The sequence below is a fragment of the Salvelinus fontinalis genome, chromosome 8, assembly GCF_029448725.1.
Source record: "Salvelinus fontinalis isolate EN_2023a chromosome 8, ASM2944872v1, whole genome shotgun sequence".
NCBI lineage: Eukaryota > Metazoa > Chordata > Actinopteri > Salmoniformes > Salmonidae > Salvelinus > Salvelinus fontinalis.
In genome coordinates, this window is record NC_074672.1 from 49,607,241 (window position 1) to 49,624,757 (window position 17,517).

General features: G+C 45.5%; 2 protein-coding genes across 2 annotated transcripts in view; both read left to right on the forward strand.

The window, feature by feature from the left end:
* The window catches only part of LOC129861373 (alpha-1,3-mannosyl-glycoprotein 4-beta-N-acetylglucosaminyltransferase C-like), a 34,212-nt gene that overhangs the window by 5,855 nt on the left and 10,840 nt on the right, over positions 1 to 17,517 (forward strand). The window contains exons 2-3 of the mRNA XM_055932756.1: positions 8,898 to 8,998; positions 10,571 to 10,691. Coding sequence (XP_055788731.1) covers positions 8,903 to 8,998; positions 10,571 to 10,691 — 217 coding nt within the window. The 5' untranslated portion in view covers positions 8,898 to 8,902. The remainder of the gene's footprint in view (positions 1 to 8,897; positions 8,999 to 10,570; positions 10,692 to 17,517) is intronic.
* On the forward strand, positions 2,405 to 7,859 carry LOC129861513 (uncharacterized). The gene is made up of 3 exons (XM_055932891.1): positions 2,405 to 3,478; positions 4,024 to 4,553; positions 7,850 to 7,859. Exons 1-3 carry the CDS (start codon positions 2,954 to 2,956, stop codon positions 7,857 to 7,859), a joined length of 1,065 nt encoding a protein of 354 aa, XP_055788866.1. The 5' UTR covers positions 2,405 to 2,953.

Consider the following 17,517-nt stretch of genomic DNA (forward strand, 5'->3'; position numbering starts at 1 on the left):
CTGCTGCTGCCTTGGCAGGAACTAATGGGGATCTATAATAAACCCCAGGAAGAGTAGCTGCTGTCTTGGCAGGAACTAATGTCGATCCATAGTAAACCTCAGGAAGAGTAGCTGCTGCCTTGGCAGGAATTCACCCAACTTATTGTGGGAAGCTTGTGGAAGGCTACCTGAAACATTTGACCCAAGTTAAACAATTTAAAGGCAATGCAACCAAATACTAATTGAGAGTATGTAAACTTAAACTTACGGTACCGGGTACCGGTACAATGTGGAGGCTATATACAGGGGGTACCGGTAGAGAGTCAATGTGTAGACTATATACAGGGGATACCGGTACAGAGTCAATGTGGAGGCTATATACAGGGGGTACCGGTACAGAGTCAATGTGGAGGCTATATACAGGGGGTGCCGGTACAGAGTCAATGTGGAGGCTATATACAGGGGGTACCGGTACAGAGTCAATGTGGAGGCTATATACAGGGGGTACCGGTACAGAGTCAATGTGGAGGCTATATACAGGGGGTACCGGTACAGAGTCAATGTGGAGGCTATATACAGGGGGTTCCGGTACAGAGTCAATGTGGAGGCTATATACAGGGTGTTACGGTACAGAGTCAATATGGAGGCTATATACAGGGGGTACCGGTACAGAGTCAATGTGGAGGCTATACAGGGGGTACGAGTACAGAGTCAATGTGGAGGCTATATACAGGGGGTACCGGTACAGAGTCAATGTGGAGACTATATACAGGGTATTACGATACAGAGTCAATGTGGAGGCTATATACAGGGGGTTCCGGTACAGAGTCAATGTGGAGGCTATATACAGGGGGTACCGGTACAGAGTCAATGTGGAGGCTATATACAGGGAGTACCGGTACAGAGTCAATGTGGAGGCTATATACAGGGAGTACCGGTACAGAGTCAATGTGGAGGCTATATACAGGGGGGTACCGGTACAGAGTCAATGTGGAGGCTATATACAGGGGGTAGCGGTACAGAGTCAATGTGGAGGCTATATACAGGGTTTACCTATACAGAGTTAATGTGGAGGTTATATACAGGGGGTACCAGTACAGAGTCAATGTGGAGGCTATATACAGGGGGTACCGGTACAGAGTCAATGTGGAGGCTATATACAGGGTATTACGGTACAGAGTCAATGTGGAGGCTATATACAGGGTATTACGGTACAGAGTCAATGTGGAGGCTATATACAGGGGGTACCGGTACAGAGTCAATGTGGAGGCTATATACAGGGGGTACCGGTACAGAGTCAATGTGGAGGCTATATACAGGGGGTACTGGTACAGAGTCAATGTGGAGGCTATATACAGGGTGCTACGGTACAGAGTCAATGTGGAGGCTATATACAGGGTATTACGGTACAGAGTCAATGTGGAGGCTATTCACAGGGTATTACGGTACAGAGTCAATGTGGAGGCTATATACAGGGGGTACCGGTACAGAGTCAATGTGGAGGCTATATACAGGGTGTACCGGTACAGAGTCAATGTGGAGGCTATATGCAGGGGGTACCGGTACAGAGTCAATGTGGAGGCTATATACAGGGGGTACCGGTACAGAGTCAATGTGGAGGCTATATACAGGGGGTACCGGTACAGAGGCAATGTGGAGGCTATATACAGGGGGTACCGGTACAGAGTCAATGTGGAGGCTATATACAGGGGGTACTGGTACAGAGTCAATGTGGGGGCTATATACAGGGGGTACCGGTACAGAGTTAATGTGGAGGCTATATACAGGGGGTACTGGTACAGAGTCAATGTGGAGGCTATATACAGGGGGTACTGGTACAGAGTCAATGTGGAGGCTATATGCAGGGGGTACCGGTACAGAGTCAATGTGGAGGCTATATACAGGGGGTACCGGTACAGAGTCAATGTGGAGGCTATTTAGAGGGTGTTAAGGTACAGAGTCAATGTGGAGGCTATATACAGGGTATTACGGTACAGAGTCAATGTGGAGGCTATATACAGGTGGTACCGGTACAGAGTCAATGTGGAGGCTATATACAGGGGGTACCGGTACAGAGTCAATGTGGAGACTATATACAGGGGGTACCAGTACAGAGTCAATGTGGAGGCTATACAGGGGGTACGAGTACAGAGTCAATTTGGAGGCTATATACAGGGGGTACCGGTACAGAGTCAATGTGGAGACTATATACAGGGTATTACGATACAGAGTCAATGTGGAGGCTATATACAGGGTGTTACGATACAGAGTCAATGTGGAGGCTATATACAGGGGGTACCAGTACAGAGTCAATGTGGAGGCTATATACAGGGGGTACCAGTACAGAGTCAATGCGGAGGCTATATATAGGGGGTACCAGTACAGAGTCAATGTGGAGACTATATGCAGGGTGTTACAGTACAGAGTCAATGTGGAGGCTATATACAGGGGGTGCCGGTACAGAGTCAATGTGGAGGCTATATACAGGGGGTACCGGTACAGAGTCAATGTGGAGGCTATATACAGGGGGTACCGGTACAGAGTCAATGTGGAGGCTATATACAGGGGGTACCGGTACAGAGTCAATGTGGAGGCTATATACAGGGTATTACGGTACAGAGTCAATGTGGAGGCTATATACAGGGTATTACGGTACAGAGTCAATGTGGAGGCTATATACAGGGGGTACCGGTACAGAGTCAATGTGGAGGCTATATACAGGGGGTACCGGTACAGAGTCAATGTGGAGGCTATATACAGGGGGTACTGGTACAGAGTCAATGTGGAGGCTATATACAGGGTGTTACGGTACAGAGTCAATGTGGAGGCTATATACAGGGTATTACGGTACAGAGTCAATGTGGAAGCTATATACAGGGTATTACGGTACAGAGTCAATGTGGAGGCTATATACAGGGGGTACCGGTACAGAGTCAATGTGGAGGCTATATACAGGGGTACCGGTACAGAGTCAATGTGTTGGCTATATACAGGGGGTACCGGTACAGAGTCAATGTGGAGGCTATATACAGGGGGTACCGGTACAGAGTCAATGTGGAGGCTATATACAGGGGGTACCGGTACAGAGTCAATGTGGAGGCTATATACAGGGGGTACCGGTACAGAGTCAATGTGGAGGCTATATACAGGGGGTACCGGTACAGAGTCAATGTGGAGGCTATATACAGGGGGTACTAGTACAGAGTCAATGTGGAGGCTATATACAGGGGGTACCGGTACAGAGTCAATGTGGAGGCTATATACAGGGGGTACCGGTACAGAGTCAATGTGGAGGCTATATGCAGGGAGTACCGGTACAGAGTCAATGTGGAGGCTATATACAGGGGGTACCGGTACAGAGTCAATGTGGAGACTATATACAGGGGGTACCAGTACAGAGTCAATGTGGAGGCTATACAGGGGGTACGAGTACAGAGTCAATGTGGAGGCTATATACAGGGGGTACCGGTACAGAGTCAATGTGGAGACTATATACAGGGTATTACGATACAGAGTCAATGTGGAGGCTATATACAGGGTGTTACGATACAGAGTCAATGTGGAGGCTATATACAGGGGGTACCAGTACAGAGTCAATGTGGAGGCTATATACAGGGGGTACCAGTACAGAGTCAATGTGGAGGCTATATACAGGGGGTACCCGTACAGAGTCAATGTGGAGACTATATGCAGGGTGTTACAGTACAGAGTCAATGTGGAGGCTATATACAGGGGGTACCGGTACAGAGTCAATGTGGAGGCTATATACAGGGGGTACCTGTACAGAGTCAATGTGGAGGCTATATACAGGGGGTACCGGTACAGAGTCAATGTGGAGGCTATATACAGGGGGTACCGGTACAGAGTCAATGTGAAGGCTATATACAAGGGGTGCCGGTAAAGAGTCAATGTGGAGGCTATATACAGGGTGTTACAGTACAGAGTCAATGTGGAGGCTATATACAGGGGGTACTGGTACAGAGTCAATGTGGAGGCTATATACAGGGGGTACCGGTACAGAGTCAATGTGGAGGCTATATACAGGAGGTACTGGTACAGAGTCAATGTGGAGGCTATATACAGGGTGTTACAGTACAGAGTCAATGTGGAGGCTATATACAGGAGGTACCGGTACAGAGTCAATGTGGAGGCTATATACAGGGTGTACCGGTACAGAGTCAGTGTGGAGGCTATATACAGGGTGTTACGGTACAGAGTCAGTGTGGAGGCTATATACAGGGTGTTACGGTACAGAGTCAATGTGGAGGCTATATACAGGGGGTACCGGTACAGAGTCAATGTGGAGGCTACATACAGGGGGTACAGGTGGAGAGTCAATGTGGAGGCTATATACAGGGGGTACCGGTACAGAGTCAATGTGGGGGCTATATACAGGGGGTACCGGTACAGAGTCAATGTGGAGGCTATATACAGGGTGTTACGGTACAGAGTCAATGTGGAGGCTATATACAGGGAGTACCGGTACAGAGTCAATGTGGAGGCTATATACAGGGGGGTACCGGTACAGAGTCAATGTGGAGGCTATATACAGGGGGTAGCGGTACAGAGTCAATGTGGAGGCTATATACAGGGTGTACCTATACAGAGTTAATGTGGAGGTTATATACAGGGGGTACCAGTACAGAGTCAATGTGGAGGCTATATACAGGGAGTTACGGTACAGAGTCAATGTGGAGGCTATATACAGGGGGTACCGGTACAGAGTCAATGTGGAGGCTATATACAGGGGGTACCGGTACAGAGTCAATGTGGAGGCTATATACAGGGGGTACCGGTAGAGAGTCAATGTGGAGACTATATACAGGGGGTACCGGTAGAGAGTCAATGTGGAGACTATATACAGGGTATTACGGTACAGAGTCAATGTGGAGGCTATATACAGGGGGTACCGGTACAGAGTCAGTGTGGAGGCTATATACAGGGGGTACCGGTACAGAGTCAATGTGGAGGCTATATACAGGGGGTACCGGTAGAGAGTCAATGTGGAGACTATATACAGGGTGTACCGGTACAGAGTCAATGTGGAGGCTATATACAGGGGTACCGGTACAGAGTCAATGTGGAGGCTATATACAGGGGGTACCGGTACAGAGTCAATGTGGAGACTATATACAGGGTGTACCGGTACAGAGTCAATGTGGAGGCTATATACAGGGGGTACCGGTACTGAGTCAATGTGGAGGCTATATACAGGGGGTACCGGTACAGAGTCAATGTGGAGGCTATATACAGGGGGTACCGGTACAGAGTCAATGTGGAGGCTATATACAGGGGGTACCGGTACAGAGTCAATGTGGAGGCTATATACAGGGGGTACCGGTACAGAGTCAATGTGAAGGCTATATACAAGGGGTGCCGGTAAAGAGTCAATGTGGAGGCTATATACAGGGTGTTACAGTACAGAGTCAATGTGGAGGCTATATACAGGGGGTACTGGTACAGAGTCAATGTGGAGGCTATATACAGGGGGTACCGGTACAGAGTCAATGTGGAGGCTATATACAGGAGGTACCCGTACAGAGTCAATGTGGAGACTATATGCAGGGTGTTACAGTACAGAGTCAATGTGGAGGCTATATACAGGGGGTACCGGTACAGAGTCAATGTGGAGGCTATATACAGGGGGTACCTGTACAGAGTCAATGTGGAGGCTATATACAGGGGGTACCGGTACAGAGTCAATGTGGAGGCTATATACAGGGGGTACCGGTACAGAGTCAATGTGAAGGCTATATACAAGGGGTGCCGGTAAAGAGTCAATGTGGAGGCTATATACAGGGTGTTACAGTACAGAGTCAATGTGGAGGCTATATACAGGGGGTACTGGTACAGAGTCAATGTGGAGGCTATATACAGGGGGTACCGGTACAGAGTCAATGTGGAGGCTATATACAGGAGGTACTGGTACAGAGTCAATGTGGAGGCTATATACAGGGTGTTACAGTACAGAGTCAATGTGGAGGCTATATACAGGAGGTACCGGTACAGAGTCAATGTGGAGGCTATATACAGGGTGTACCGGTACAGAGTCAGTGTGGAGGCTATATACAGGGTGTTACGGTACAGAGTCAGTGTGGAGGCTATATACAGGGTGTTACGGTACAGAGTCAATGTGGAGGCTATATACAGGGGGTACCGGTACAGAGTCAATGTGGAGGCTACATACAGGGGGTACAGGTGGAGAGTCAATGTGGAGGCTATATACAGGGGGTACCGGTACAGAGTCAATGTGGGGGCTATATACAGGGGGTACCGGTACAGAGTCAATGTGGAGGCTATATACAGGGTGTTACGGTACAGAGTCAATGTGGAGGCTATATACAGGGAGTACCGGTACAGAGTCAATGTGGAGGCTATATACAGGGTGGTACCGGTACAGAGTCAATGTGGAGGCTATATACAGGGGGTAGCGGTACAGAGTCAATGTGGAGGCTATATACAGGGTGTACCTATACAGAGTTAATGTGGAGGTTATATACAGGGGGTACCAGTACAGAGTCAATGTGGAGGCTATATACAGGGAGTTACGGTACAGAGTCAATGTGGAGGCTATATACAGGGGGTACCGGTACAGAGTCAATGTGGAGGCTATATACAGGGGGTACCGGTACAGAGTCAATGTGGAGGCTATATACAGGGGGTACCGGTAGAGAGTCAATGTGGAGACTATATACAGGGGGTACCGGTAGAGAGTCAATGTGGAGGCTATATACAGGGGGTACCGGTACAGAGTCAATGTGGAGGCTATATACAGGGGGTACCGGTAGAGAGTCAATGTGGAGACTATATACAGGGTGTACCGGTACAGAGTCAATGTGGAGGCTATATACAGGGGTACCGGTACAGAGTCAATGTGGAGGCTATATACAGGGGGTACCGGTACAGAGTCAATGTGGAGACTATATACAGGGTGTACCGGTACAGAGTCAATGTGGAGGCTATATACAGGGGGTACCGGTACTGAGTCAATGTGGAGGCTATATACAGGGGGTACCGGTACAGAGTCAATGTGGAGGCTATATACAGGGGGTACCGGTACAGAGTCAATGTGGAGGCTATATACAGGGTGTTACGGTACAGAGTCAATGTGGAGACTATATACAGGGTGTACCGGTACAGAGTCAATGTGGAGGCTATATACAGGGGGTACCGGTACAGAGTCAATGTGGAGGCTATATACAGGGTGTTAAGGTACAGAGTCAATGTGGAGGCTATATACAGGGGGTACCAGTACAGAGTCAATGTGGAGGCTATATACAGGGGGTACGGAGTCAGTGTGCAGGGGTACAGGCTAGTTTAGGTAATCTGTACATGTAGGTGGTGGTGACGTGACTGCATAGATAATAAACAAACAGCGAGTAGCAGCAGTGTTCAAGAGGAGGAGGGGGGGTCAATGTAAATTGTCCGGTGGCCATTTTTATGAGTTGTTCAGCAGTCTAATGGCTTTGGAGTAGAAGCTGTTGAGGAGCCTTTTGGTCCTAGACTTGGCACTCCGCTACAGCTTGCCGTACGGTAGCAGAGAAAACAGTCTATAACTTGGGTGGCTGGAGTCTCTGACAATTTTACGGGCTATCACTGCCTACTACTGATGATTCGTTATTCAAATCATATGAGCAAAAAATATTTAGCTTTATCTGGGACGCTAAACCAGACAAGAGGAAGTGGGTCTCTCTATATAATGAAAATGAACTGGGTGGGTTGAGATTGATATTATTAAATTATAATTATTATTAGATATTATTATATATATATATATATATATATATATATATATATATAACTGGGTTATATTATTAACTGTACATAGTAAAGTACTAATCCTTTCTCTAAAACTTCACTTATTCAACAGTTTTATTTGAACCCTAAATGGTTCTCAAGTTATTTTCTTAGATTATGAAGAAAAGCTCTTCCGTTGTTTAAAAATGTGCCTTTTTTGACTTTGTGCAGATTGCCATGTCTCATTTAAGTATCTTGTAACGGCGTTCCTCTCTCTCTTCATAAGAAGAGGTGGAGTAGTGATCGAGCCAAGGCGCAGCGGGTTGTGAATACATGATGATTTATTAAATAAACAAAACAGACAAAGACGAAAACGAACTATACTTGATATAACTAACAAAATAACAAAACGATGTAGACAGACCTGAACAAACGAACTTACAAATACACGAAGCACGCTGACACAGGAACAGACTACATAAACGCACGAACAAACCGAAACATTCCCGTATGGTGTAACATCGACACAGACACAGGAGACAATCACCCACAAACAAACAGTGAGAACACCCTACCTAAATATGACTCTTAATTAGAGGAGAACGCAAAACGCCTGCCTCTAATTAAGAGCCATACCAGGCAACCAAAACCAACATAGAAACAGATAACATAGACTGCCCACCCAAAACACATGCCCTGACCTAAACACATACAAAAACAACATAAAACAGGTCAGGACCGTTACATATCTCTGTTTTTCAAACAAGCATTGCAAAGCTACAATTTTAATTTTATCCCCCTGAAAAGATAGAACAAATGTCATGGTTGAACTCAAATGTGCTGGTTGATAAAATAGCTGTATTTATGGGAAAGGTGTTTGAAAAGGGTATTTTGTTCTTAAATGATATTGTAAATTGGAATGGTAGAGTTATGTCCTTCATGGAGTTATCAGAATTGTTTGGGAAGGTCTCCTCAATCCAAGAGTACAACCAATTGATTACAGCATTACCCCCAAAATGGAGGAGGCAGGTGGCAGCGGGAGGAGGTAGGGAACTTCCTGTCCGTCTCTCTACTGCCTGCCTTTCATCTCTACTGCCTGTCTCTTTCCTACCTGCCTCTTGTCTCACTACTACCTGTCTGTAAACACCTACTGATTTCCTGATGTGCTGACTGTGTGATAGGGGCGATGCGGTGGACCTATAAGAAGAGCGTTACCACGGGAACAGTGTTCCTCCTCCTCGCCGTCCTTTACTTCAGTCTCCCTCTGGACCTCAGGAGCGCCGTGGGTACACGCACACACACACGCACACACACACACACACACACACACACACACGCACACACACACACACACACACGCACACACGCACGCACGCACGCACCCAGGCACGCACGCACGCACGCACGCACACACACGCACACACACAATCACATGTTGGCAGTGGCAGTCGTTTGCAAAGACACTGTAAACATTGAGGGTCAGGTTGAAATGGATTGAATCAGTGACTGGTGCTGTGTGTGTGTGTGTGTGTGAGTGTGTGTAATGTGTGTAATGTGTGATTGTGTGTAAACTTTTGTACGGTTGGCTATAATAATAAAACAAGTTTATGGCAGGGCAAGCTGAGCTGACTAACTGATGGGCTCCAAGCCAAGCTGTTATCTACCCGAAAACCAGGCTAAATGCTGCTGAACCTGCCACACCTGGTCTTCCATCCACGACACAAAATGAACCTGCCACACCTGGTCTTCCATCCACGACACAAAATGAACCTGCCACACCTGGTCTTCCATCCACGACACAAAATGAACCTGCCTCACCTGGTCTTCCATCCACGACACAAAATGAACCTGCCACACCTGGTCTTCCATCCACGACACAAAATGAACCTGTCACACCTGGTCTTCCATCCACTACACAAAATGAACCTGTCACACCTGGTCTTCCATCCACGACACAAAATGAACCTGCCACACCTGGTCTTCCATCCACGACACAAAATGAACCTGTCACACCTGGTCTTCCATCCACTACACAAAATGAACCTGTCACACCTGGTCTTCCATCCACGACACAAAATGAACCTGCCACACCTGGTCTTCCATCCACGACACAAAATGAACCTGTCACACCTGGTCTTCCATCCACTACACAAAATGAACCTGCCACACCTGGTATTCCATCCACGACACAAAATGAACCTGTCACACCTGGTCTTCCATCCACGACACAAAATGAACCTGCAACACCTGGTCTTCCATCCACTACACAAAATGAACCTGCCACGCCTGGTCTTCCATCCACGACACAAAATGAACCTGCCACACCTGGTCTTCCATCCACGACACAAAATGAACCTGTCACACCTGGTCTTCCATCCACGACACAAAATGAACCTGCCTCACCTGGTCTTCCATCCACGACACAAAATGAACCTGTCACACCTGGTCTTCCATCCACGACACAAAATGAACCTGCCACACCTGGTCTTCCATCCACGACACAAAATGAACCTGTCACACCTGGTCTTCCATCCACTACACAAAATGAACCTGTCACACCTGGTCTTCCATCCACTACACAAAATGAACCTGCCACACCTGGTCTTCCATCCACGACACAAAATGAACCTGCCACACCTGGTCTGTTGCTATTCTAACTCTTTCACATTAACTCATACACTCTGTGTGTGTGTGTGTGTGTGTGTGTGTGTGTGTGTGTGTGTGTGTGTGTGTGTGTGTGTGTGTGTGTGTGTGTGTGTGTGTGTGTGTGTGTCTGTGTGTGTGTCTGTGTGTGTGTGTGTGTGTGTGTGTGTGTGTGTGTGTGTGTGTCTGTGTCTGTGTGTGTGTGTTTCAGTGGGTGGAGGAGTGGCAGGTCCGGACTTTCTCCAGCGATGCATCGTGGGTAGACAAGGGAGGGTACCTGCCGCTGAACGTCTCCTATCAACTACTGGCAGGAACACCTCCTACTGAAAAGAGTAACACACCTCCTACTGAACAGAGTAACACACCTCCTACTGAACAGAGTAACACACCTCCTACTGAACAGAGTAACACACCTCCTACTGAACAGAGTAACACACCTCCTACTGAAAAGAGTAACACACCTCCTACTGAACAGAGTAACACACCTCCTACTGAACAGAGTAACACACCTCCTACTGAACAGAGTAACACACCTCCTACTGAACAGAGTAACACACCTCCTACTGAACAGAGTAACACACCTCCTACTGAACAGAGTAACACACACCTCCTACTGAACAGAGTAACACACACCTCCTACTGAACAGAGTAACACACCTCCTACTGAACAGAGTAACACACACCTCCTAATACATTTAAAAAAAGGCACAGGTACAAATTTACTGGCACCCCTGACTGGCAATGCACAAACATTACTTTAAAAAATGTAAACAATATAATTATGGAGATAAACTCAAAATACCAACATGTGAGAAATACTGTACTTTGTTAATGTTTCAATGGAACCACCCTAAATCATTCAATTATTTAATACAAAATAAATTGAACCAAAATCAAAATCCTCATTTAGTACTTAGTGCCACCACCCCTGGCAAGGATAACAGCATGGAGTCTTTTCCTGTGATGTTTGACAAGGTTAAGGAACACATTTGGAGGGATTTTGGACCATTCCTCTATGCAGATCCTTTCAAGATCCTTCACATTATTGGGTTTGTGCTTATCAACTGTCCTCTTCTACTCAGCCCACTGGTTTTCGATTGGATTGAAGTCCGGCGACTGAGATGGCCATGGCAGAACATTGATTTTGTTGTCACAGAACCATTTCTGTGTGGATCTTGAGGTATGTTTTGGGTCATTGTCTTGTTGGAATGTCCATATACGGCCAAGTCCCAACCTTCTGGCAGAGGCAACCAGATCGTCAGCCAAAATTGCCTGATACTTGGTGGAATTCATTATGCCATCAATCTTAACCAGTGTCCCTGGACCTCTGGATTTAAAACAGCCCCAAATCATCACTGACCCACCACCATATTTCACCGTGCGTATGAGGTGCCTCTCCTTGTCTGCATCTCTGTTTCAACGCCAAACATGCTGATGCTGTATCTGACCAAAACGTTACATTTTGGTCTCATCTGACCAGAGCACCTTCTTCCAGTCATAATTTAAATAACGTTTGGCAAACTCCAAGCGCTTGCGTCTGTGTCTTGGGGTCAGAAAGGGCTTCCTTCTGGCAACCCTTCCAAAGAGCCTGTGGAGGTGGCGTCTGATGGGGCTTTTTGAAACCTGGTGACTCCAAGACGCCACCAAGGCCTGCAATTCTTTCACAGTGGTTCTTGGGGATTTTGTTGCTTCTCTCACCATCCTCCTCCCTCTCCTGGGGGGGCAAAATGCATTTGCGTCATCTACCCGTGAGGTTTTCAACTGTTCCATATCTTTTGAAGGTTTTAATAATTGCCCTGACAGTGCTCAGTGGTATATTCAATCGTTTGTGGATCTTCTTGTATCCATTACCAGATTCATGAAGGTCTACGACCATCTGTGTCACGTTCTGACCATAGTTCTTTTGTATTTTCTTTGTTTTAGTGTTGGTCAGGGCGTGAGTTGGGTGGGTATTCTATGTTTTGTGTTTCTATGTTGGGTTTGTCGTTTGGCCTGATATGGTTCTCAATCAGAGGCAGGTGGTAGTCATTGTCTCTGATTGGGAACCATATTTAAGTATCCTGTTTTTTGTATTGTGGTTTGTGGGTGATTGTTCCTGTTTGTGTGTTTCTGTGTTCACTATTTCGGGACTGTAGCGTCTTCGGTTATTTTTGTTCAGTTTTTTGTTTTGTTCGTTCTTGAAAGTATTCGATTAAATATGAATACACACCATGCTACATTTTGGTCTTCCGATCCTTCCTACTGCTCCTCATCAGAGGAGGAAGAAAGCCGTTACAATCTGTCTCTTTTGAACCGCCAGTTATTTTGTTTTCTTCATGGTGTTGGATGACAAAGGGATATTGCCTGTGAAACAGGAAGTGATGTAACGGCCTGTAACCTCATTTTGATACCCCTCGTGAAACAGGAAGTAGTAGTTCCTTTTAAGACTTAGAGAAACTTAAATAAGTGTAATGTAATTCCTGGTTTAATTTTGGTAGATGTTATTTACAATAATATTTAAGGGTGCCATTAATTGTGAAACCTTCATTTGAAGGACATTGATTTTTAATTAAATCAATAAATGATTTTGGTTGGTTCCATTGAAACATTAATAAAGTACAGTATTTCTCACATGTTAGTATTTTGAGTTTATCTCTATAATTATATTGTTTATATTTGTTTAAAGTATTGTTTGTGCATTGCCAGTCAGGGGTGCCAGTCATTTTGGAGCCCACTGTATCCTACAGTACATATCAATGCATACAAACAAGCTATGTAGGTCTATGTAGGTCTATGTAGGTCTATGTAGGTCTATGTAGGTCTATGTAGGTCTATGTAGGTCTATGTAGGTCTATGTAGGTCTATGTAGGTTTTTGTAGGTCCAATAGGGGAGAGGCGTTGTGAGGTGTTGCTTTATCTGTTTTGAAACCAGGTTTGCTGTTTATCTGAGCAATATGAGATGGAAGGAAGTTCCATGCAATAAGGGCTCTATATAATACTGTACGCTTTCTGGAATTTGTTCTGGATTTGGGGACTGTGAAAAGACCCCTGGTGGCATGTCTGGTGGGGGTAAGTGTGCGTGTCAGAGCTGTGTGTAAGTTGACTACAAACAATTGGGGATTTTCAACACATTAATGCTTCTTATGAAAAATAAGTGATGGAGTCAGTCTTCTCAACTCTTAGCCAGCAGAGACTGGCAGCATAGTATTAATATCAGCCCTCTTATTACATATTATTATTAGAATTAATATCAGCCCTCTGATTTATGTACAACAACAAAAAACAAACATTGTTTATTTGTATTTTTAAATAGCACAGTTGGTTAGGAGCCCGTAAAACGGCAGTCCCTCTGGCGCAATTGTATTGCTCTCTAATGGTTTGAATTTTTGGACATTTTGTCAGGAAATGCAGCTGTCTTGGGTTCTGCTGTGGTGCAGCATTTTCTCTCTGTGGTTTTCCTGTGTCTACCCTTCTCAATGGCAAGGCTGTGCTCACTGAGCCTGTACTTTGTCAAGCCTTTCAAATACTTAGCCACGGTTTACTGTTGATTCAGGGCCAGAGAGCACTGCATTTTGCCCTGTGCTTGTGTTTCCCAATAGGTAATGCGGTTTTGTTTTGACTGTGTTGTAATTTGGTTTATCCTGATTGGAATGTCTGATCATGAGGCTTCAGTGTGTTAGTAGAACAGGTTAGTGAACTCAGCCCCAGGACCAGCTGGATGAGGGGACTGAGGCTTCAGTGTGTTAGTAGAACAGGTTAGTGAACTCAGCATCAGGGTCAGCTGGATGAGGGGATTATTGTCTTTGCTCAGCTCTTGGCATTGCAGGGGTTGGTAATTATATGAGGAGGTCATTGTATTGTTTCCAAAACCGAATTGCTATTTTGGGATTTTTTATTATTAGTGGATATTGGCCTAATTCTGCCCTGCCTGCATTGTTTGTAGTTTTCCTCTGGACATGTAGGAGAATCTTACAGAACTCTGCATGCAGGGTTTCAATGGGGTGTTTGTCCCATTTGGTGAAATCTTGTTTTGCAGGTGGACCCCACACCTCACTGCCATCAAGTGCAATTGGTTCAATGACACATTCAATTAGTTTTAGCCAAATTTTAATAGGTATTTCAATTATATATATTTTTTATGGCGTAGAATGCCCGGCGTGCTTTCTCTCTCAGTTCATTCAATGCCTCATTTAGGTGTCCAGTTGAGCTTGTTATTAAACCTAAGTAATTGTAGTGTGAGCAGTACTCTATATATTTTGTACCAATTGAGAACTAATTCCCTGAGATCTGGATCTTCTATGGAAAATCATTATTTTAGTATTTTTAGGGTTTACTGCCAGGGCCCAGGTCTGGCAGTACTGCTCTAGCAGGTCCAGGGTCTGCTGTAGGCCATGTGCTGTGGGTGACAGCAGGCACAGGTCATCTGCCAAGAGCAGGCGTTTAACCTCTGAATTGTGGAGACTTTGTGGAGACTTTCTAGAATAGTGGCCAATTCGTTGATGTAAATATTGAAGAGTGCAGGGCTCAGATTGCAACCCTGACGAAGGCCCTGCCCTTGGTTAAAGAATTATCTTTTTATCTTGCCAATTTTAATGCTGCACGTATTGCCAGTATACATTGATTTAATTATGTCATATGTTTTACCCACTACACCACTTTTAATAACTTTGTAGAACGGTCCTGTATGCCAAAATAGAATCAAATGCTTTTTGGAAGTCGATAAATCATTTTGGTATTATTTTGGTGGACATGTTTATCTATCAGTGTGTAGACTGTAACATACTCTGTTTCACGAAATCATGGCTTCCTGGATATACTGTCCCCTTCCACACAGCCAGCTGGGTTCTCAGTACATCATGCAGACAGGAATAAAGAACTCTCCGGGAAGAAGAAAGGTGGTGGTGTATGTTTCATGATTAACTACTGATTGTGATAACGTACAGAAACACAAGTCCTTTCGTTCACCCGACCTAGAATACAATCACAATCAAATGCAGACCGTATTACCTCCCAAGAGAATTCTCTTCAGTTATAGTCACAACCATGTATTAAGGAACTACACTGGACTTTGTGCAAACTGGAAACCACATATCCTGAGGCGGCATTTATTGTAGCTGGGGATTATACCAAAGCAAATTTTGAGGAAAACGCTACCGAAGTTCTATCAACACATTGACTGTAGTACTTGCTCTTCAAAAACTCAACCATTGCTACTCTTGCTTCCGGGATGGCTACAAGGCCATCAGATCACGACTCCATTCTGCTCCTTCCTTCCTATAGGCAGAAACTCAAACAGGATGTACCCGTGCTAAGGTCTATTCAATGCTGGTCTGACCAATCGGAATTCATGCTTCAGGATTTTTTTTTGTTCACGCAGAATGTGATATGTTCCGGGTAGCCTCCGAGATTAACATTGACGTATATACGGACATGGTGACTGAGTTCATCAGGAAGTGTATAGAGGATGTTGTGCCCACTGTGACTATTAAATCCTACCCAGAAAAACGTGGCTAGATGACATTCGGGCAAAACTGAAACCAAAACTGAGAAATGCACCGCCGCATTTAACCATGGAAGGTTACTGGTCGAATACAAACAGTGTTGTTATTCCCTCTCGGCAATCAAACAGGCGTCAGTACAGAGACAAAGTGGAGTCGCAATTCAACGGCTCAGACACGAGACGTATGTGGCAGAGTCTACAGACAATCACGGGTTACAAAGGGAAAACCAGCCACGTCACAGACACCGACGCCTTGCTCCCGGACAAGCTAAACACCTTCGCCCGCTTTGAGGATAACACAGGGCCACCGATGCGGCTCGCTCCCAAGGACTGTGGACTCTCATTCTCTGTGGCCGACGTGAGTAAGACATTTAAGTGTGTTAACCCTCTCAAGGCTGCCGGCATCACTAGCCGCGTCCTCAGAGCATGCGCAGACCAGCTGACTGGTGTGCTAACGGTGTTGTGGCATATTTCTGCTTTACCAAATGAGGAGAGTTACAAACTACACACCAGTCAGAGTTCTACTTAAATTACATATTTTTTAATAAGAGCTTTGCAATAGCATTTGACTTTCAACAATTCACTATTTCTAATGAACCGTTGAGAAGTAACAACAGAAAAGTACAAAGATCTTTTATAGCCAAGATACACCCCTCTCAACTTACACTGACGAACCACAGATCTTTGGAACAGTTCGTTAAGATTTGTATGAAAGATATCTTTAAAACATAGCAGACAGTTACTGCTGTGTCATCAGTTCTCATTGTCTCGACCAGTGTCCTCACTCCTAAAGGGAACCGTCTCTTCCTGGTACAGCATAGAACAGAACCATTACCTCATGTTCTCTGGAATGCTCTTTAGGTTTTATCACCCGAAGACATCGTAAATCTCCTCTGTCAGTGTTATCTCATAGAGGCCCATCCTCAGTGGAACACACACACAATAGTTAACAGAATATTATATTCTGTCAAATAAAACAACCATTATAATGCAATACAAGCATTATAACATAATCTTGCAATTTTCCACGACAACGGACATATTCAATCAATCCCTATCCCAGTCTGTTGTCCCCACATGCTTCAAGATGGAGGCCCTGGGTCTCAACCCCACACTGTGCAACTGGGTCCTGGACTTCCTGACGGGCCGCCCCCAGGTGGTGAAGGTAGGAAACAACATCTCCACTTCGCTGATCCTCAACACTGGGGCCCCACAAGGGTGCATTCTCAGCCCTCTCCTGTACTCCCTGTTCACCCACGACTGCGTGGACATGCACGCCTCCAACTCAATCATCAAGTTTGCAGACGACACAACAGTAGTAGGCCTGATTATCAACAACAACGAGACAGCCTACAGGGAGGAGGAGGGCCCTGGTGGAGTGGTACCAGGAAAATAACCTCTGCCTCTCCCCTTCACAGATTTCACAACACACTGTGTGCCCTCGGGCCCCTGCCACATCTACATGACTAAATCTGTGTGTGTGTGTGTGTACATGTGTCTGTGTCTATGTTTGTGTTGCTTCACAGTCCCCGTTGTTCCATAAGGTGTATTTTTATCTGTTTTTTTAAATCTGATTCTCCTGCTGCATCAGTTACCTGATGTGGAATAGAGTTCCATGTAGTCATGGCTCTATGTAGTACTGTGGAATAGAGTTCCATGTAGTCATGGCTCTATGTAGT

Coding starts and splice junctions, on each gene's coding strand:
- LOC129861513 (XM_055932891.1), top strand. CDS start 2,954: ATGTGTTGGCTATATACAGGGGGTACCGGTACAGAGTCAATGTGGAGG. Junction 3,479..4,023: donor ATGTGGAGACTATATACAGG/GTATTACGATAC, acceptor GGCTATATACAG/GAGGTACTGGTACAGAGTCA.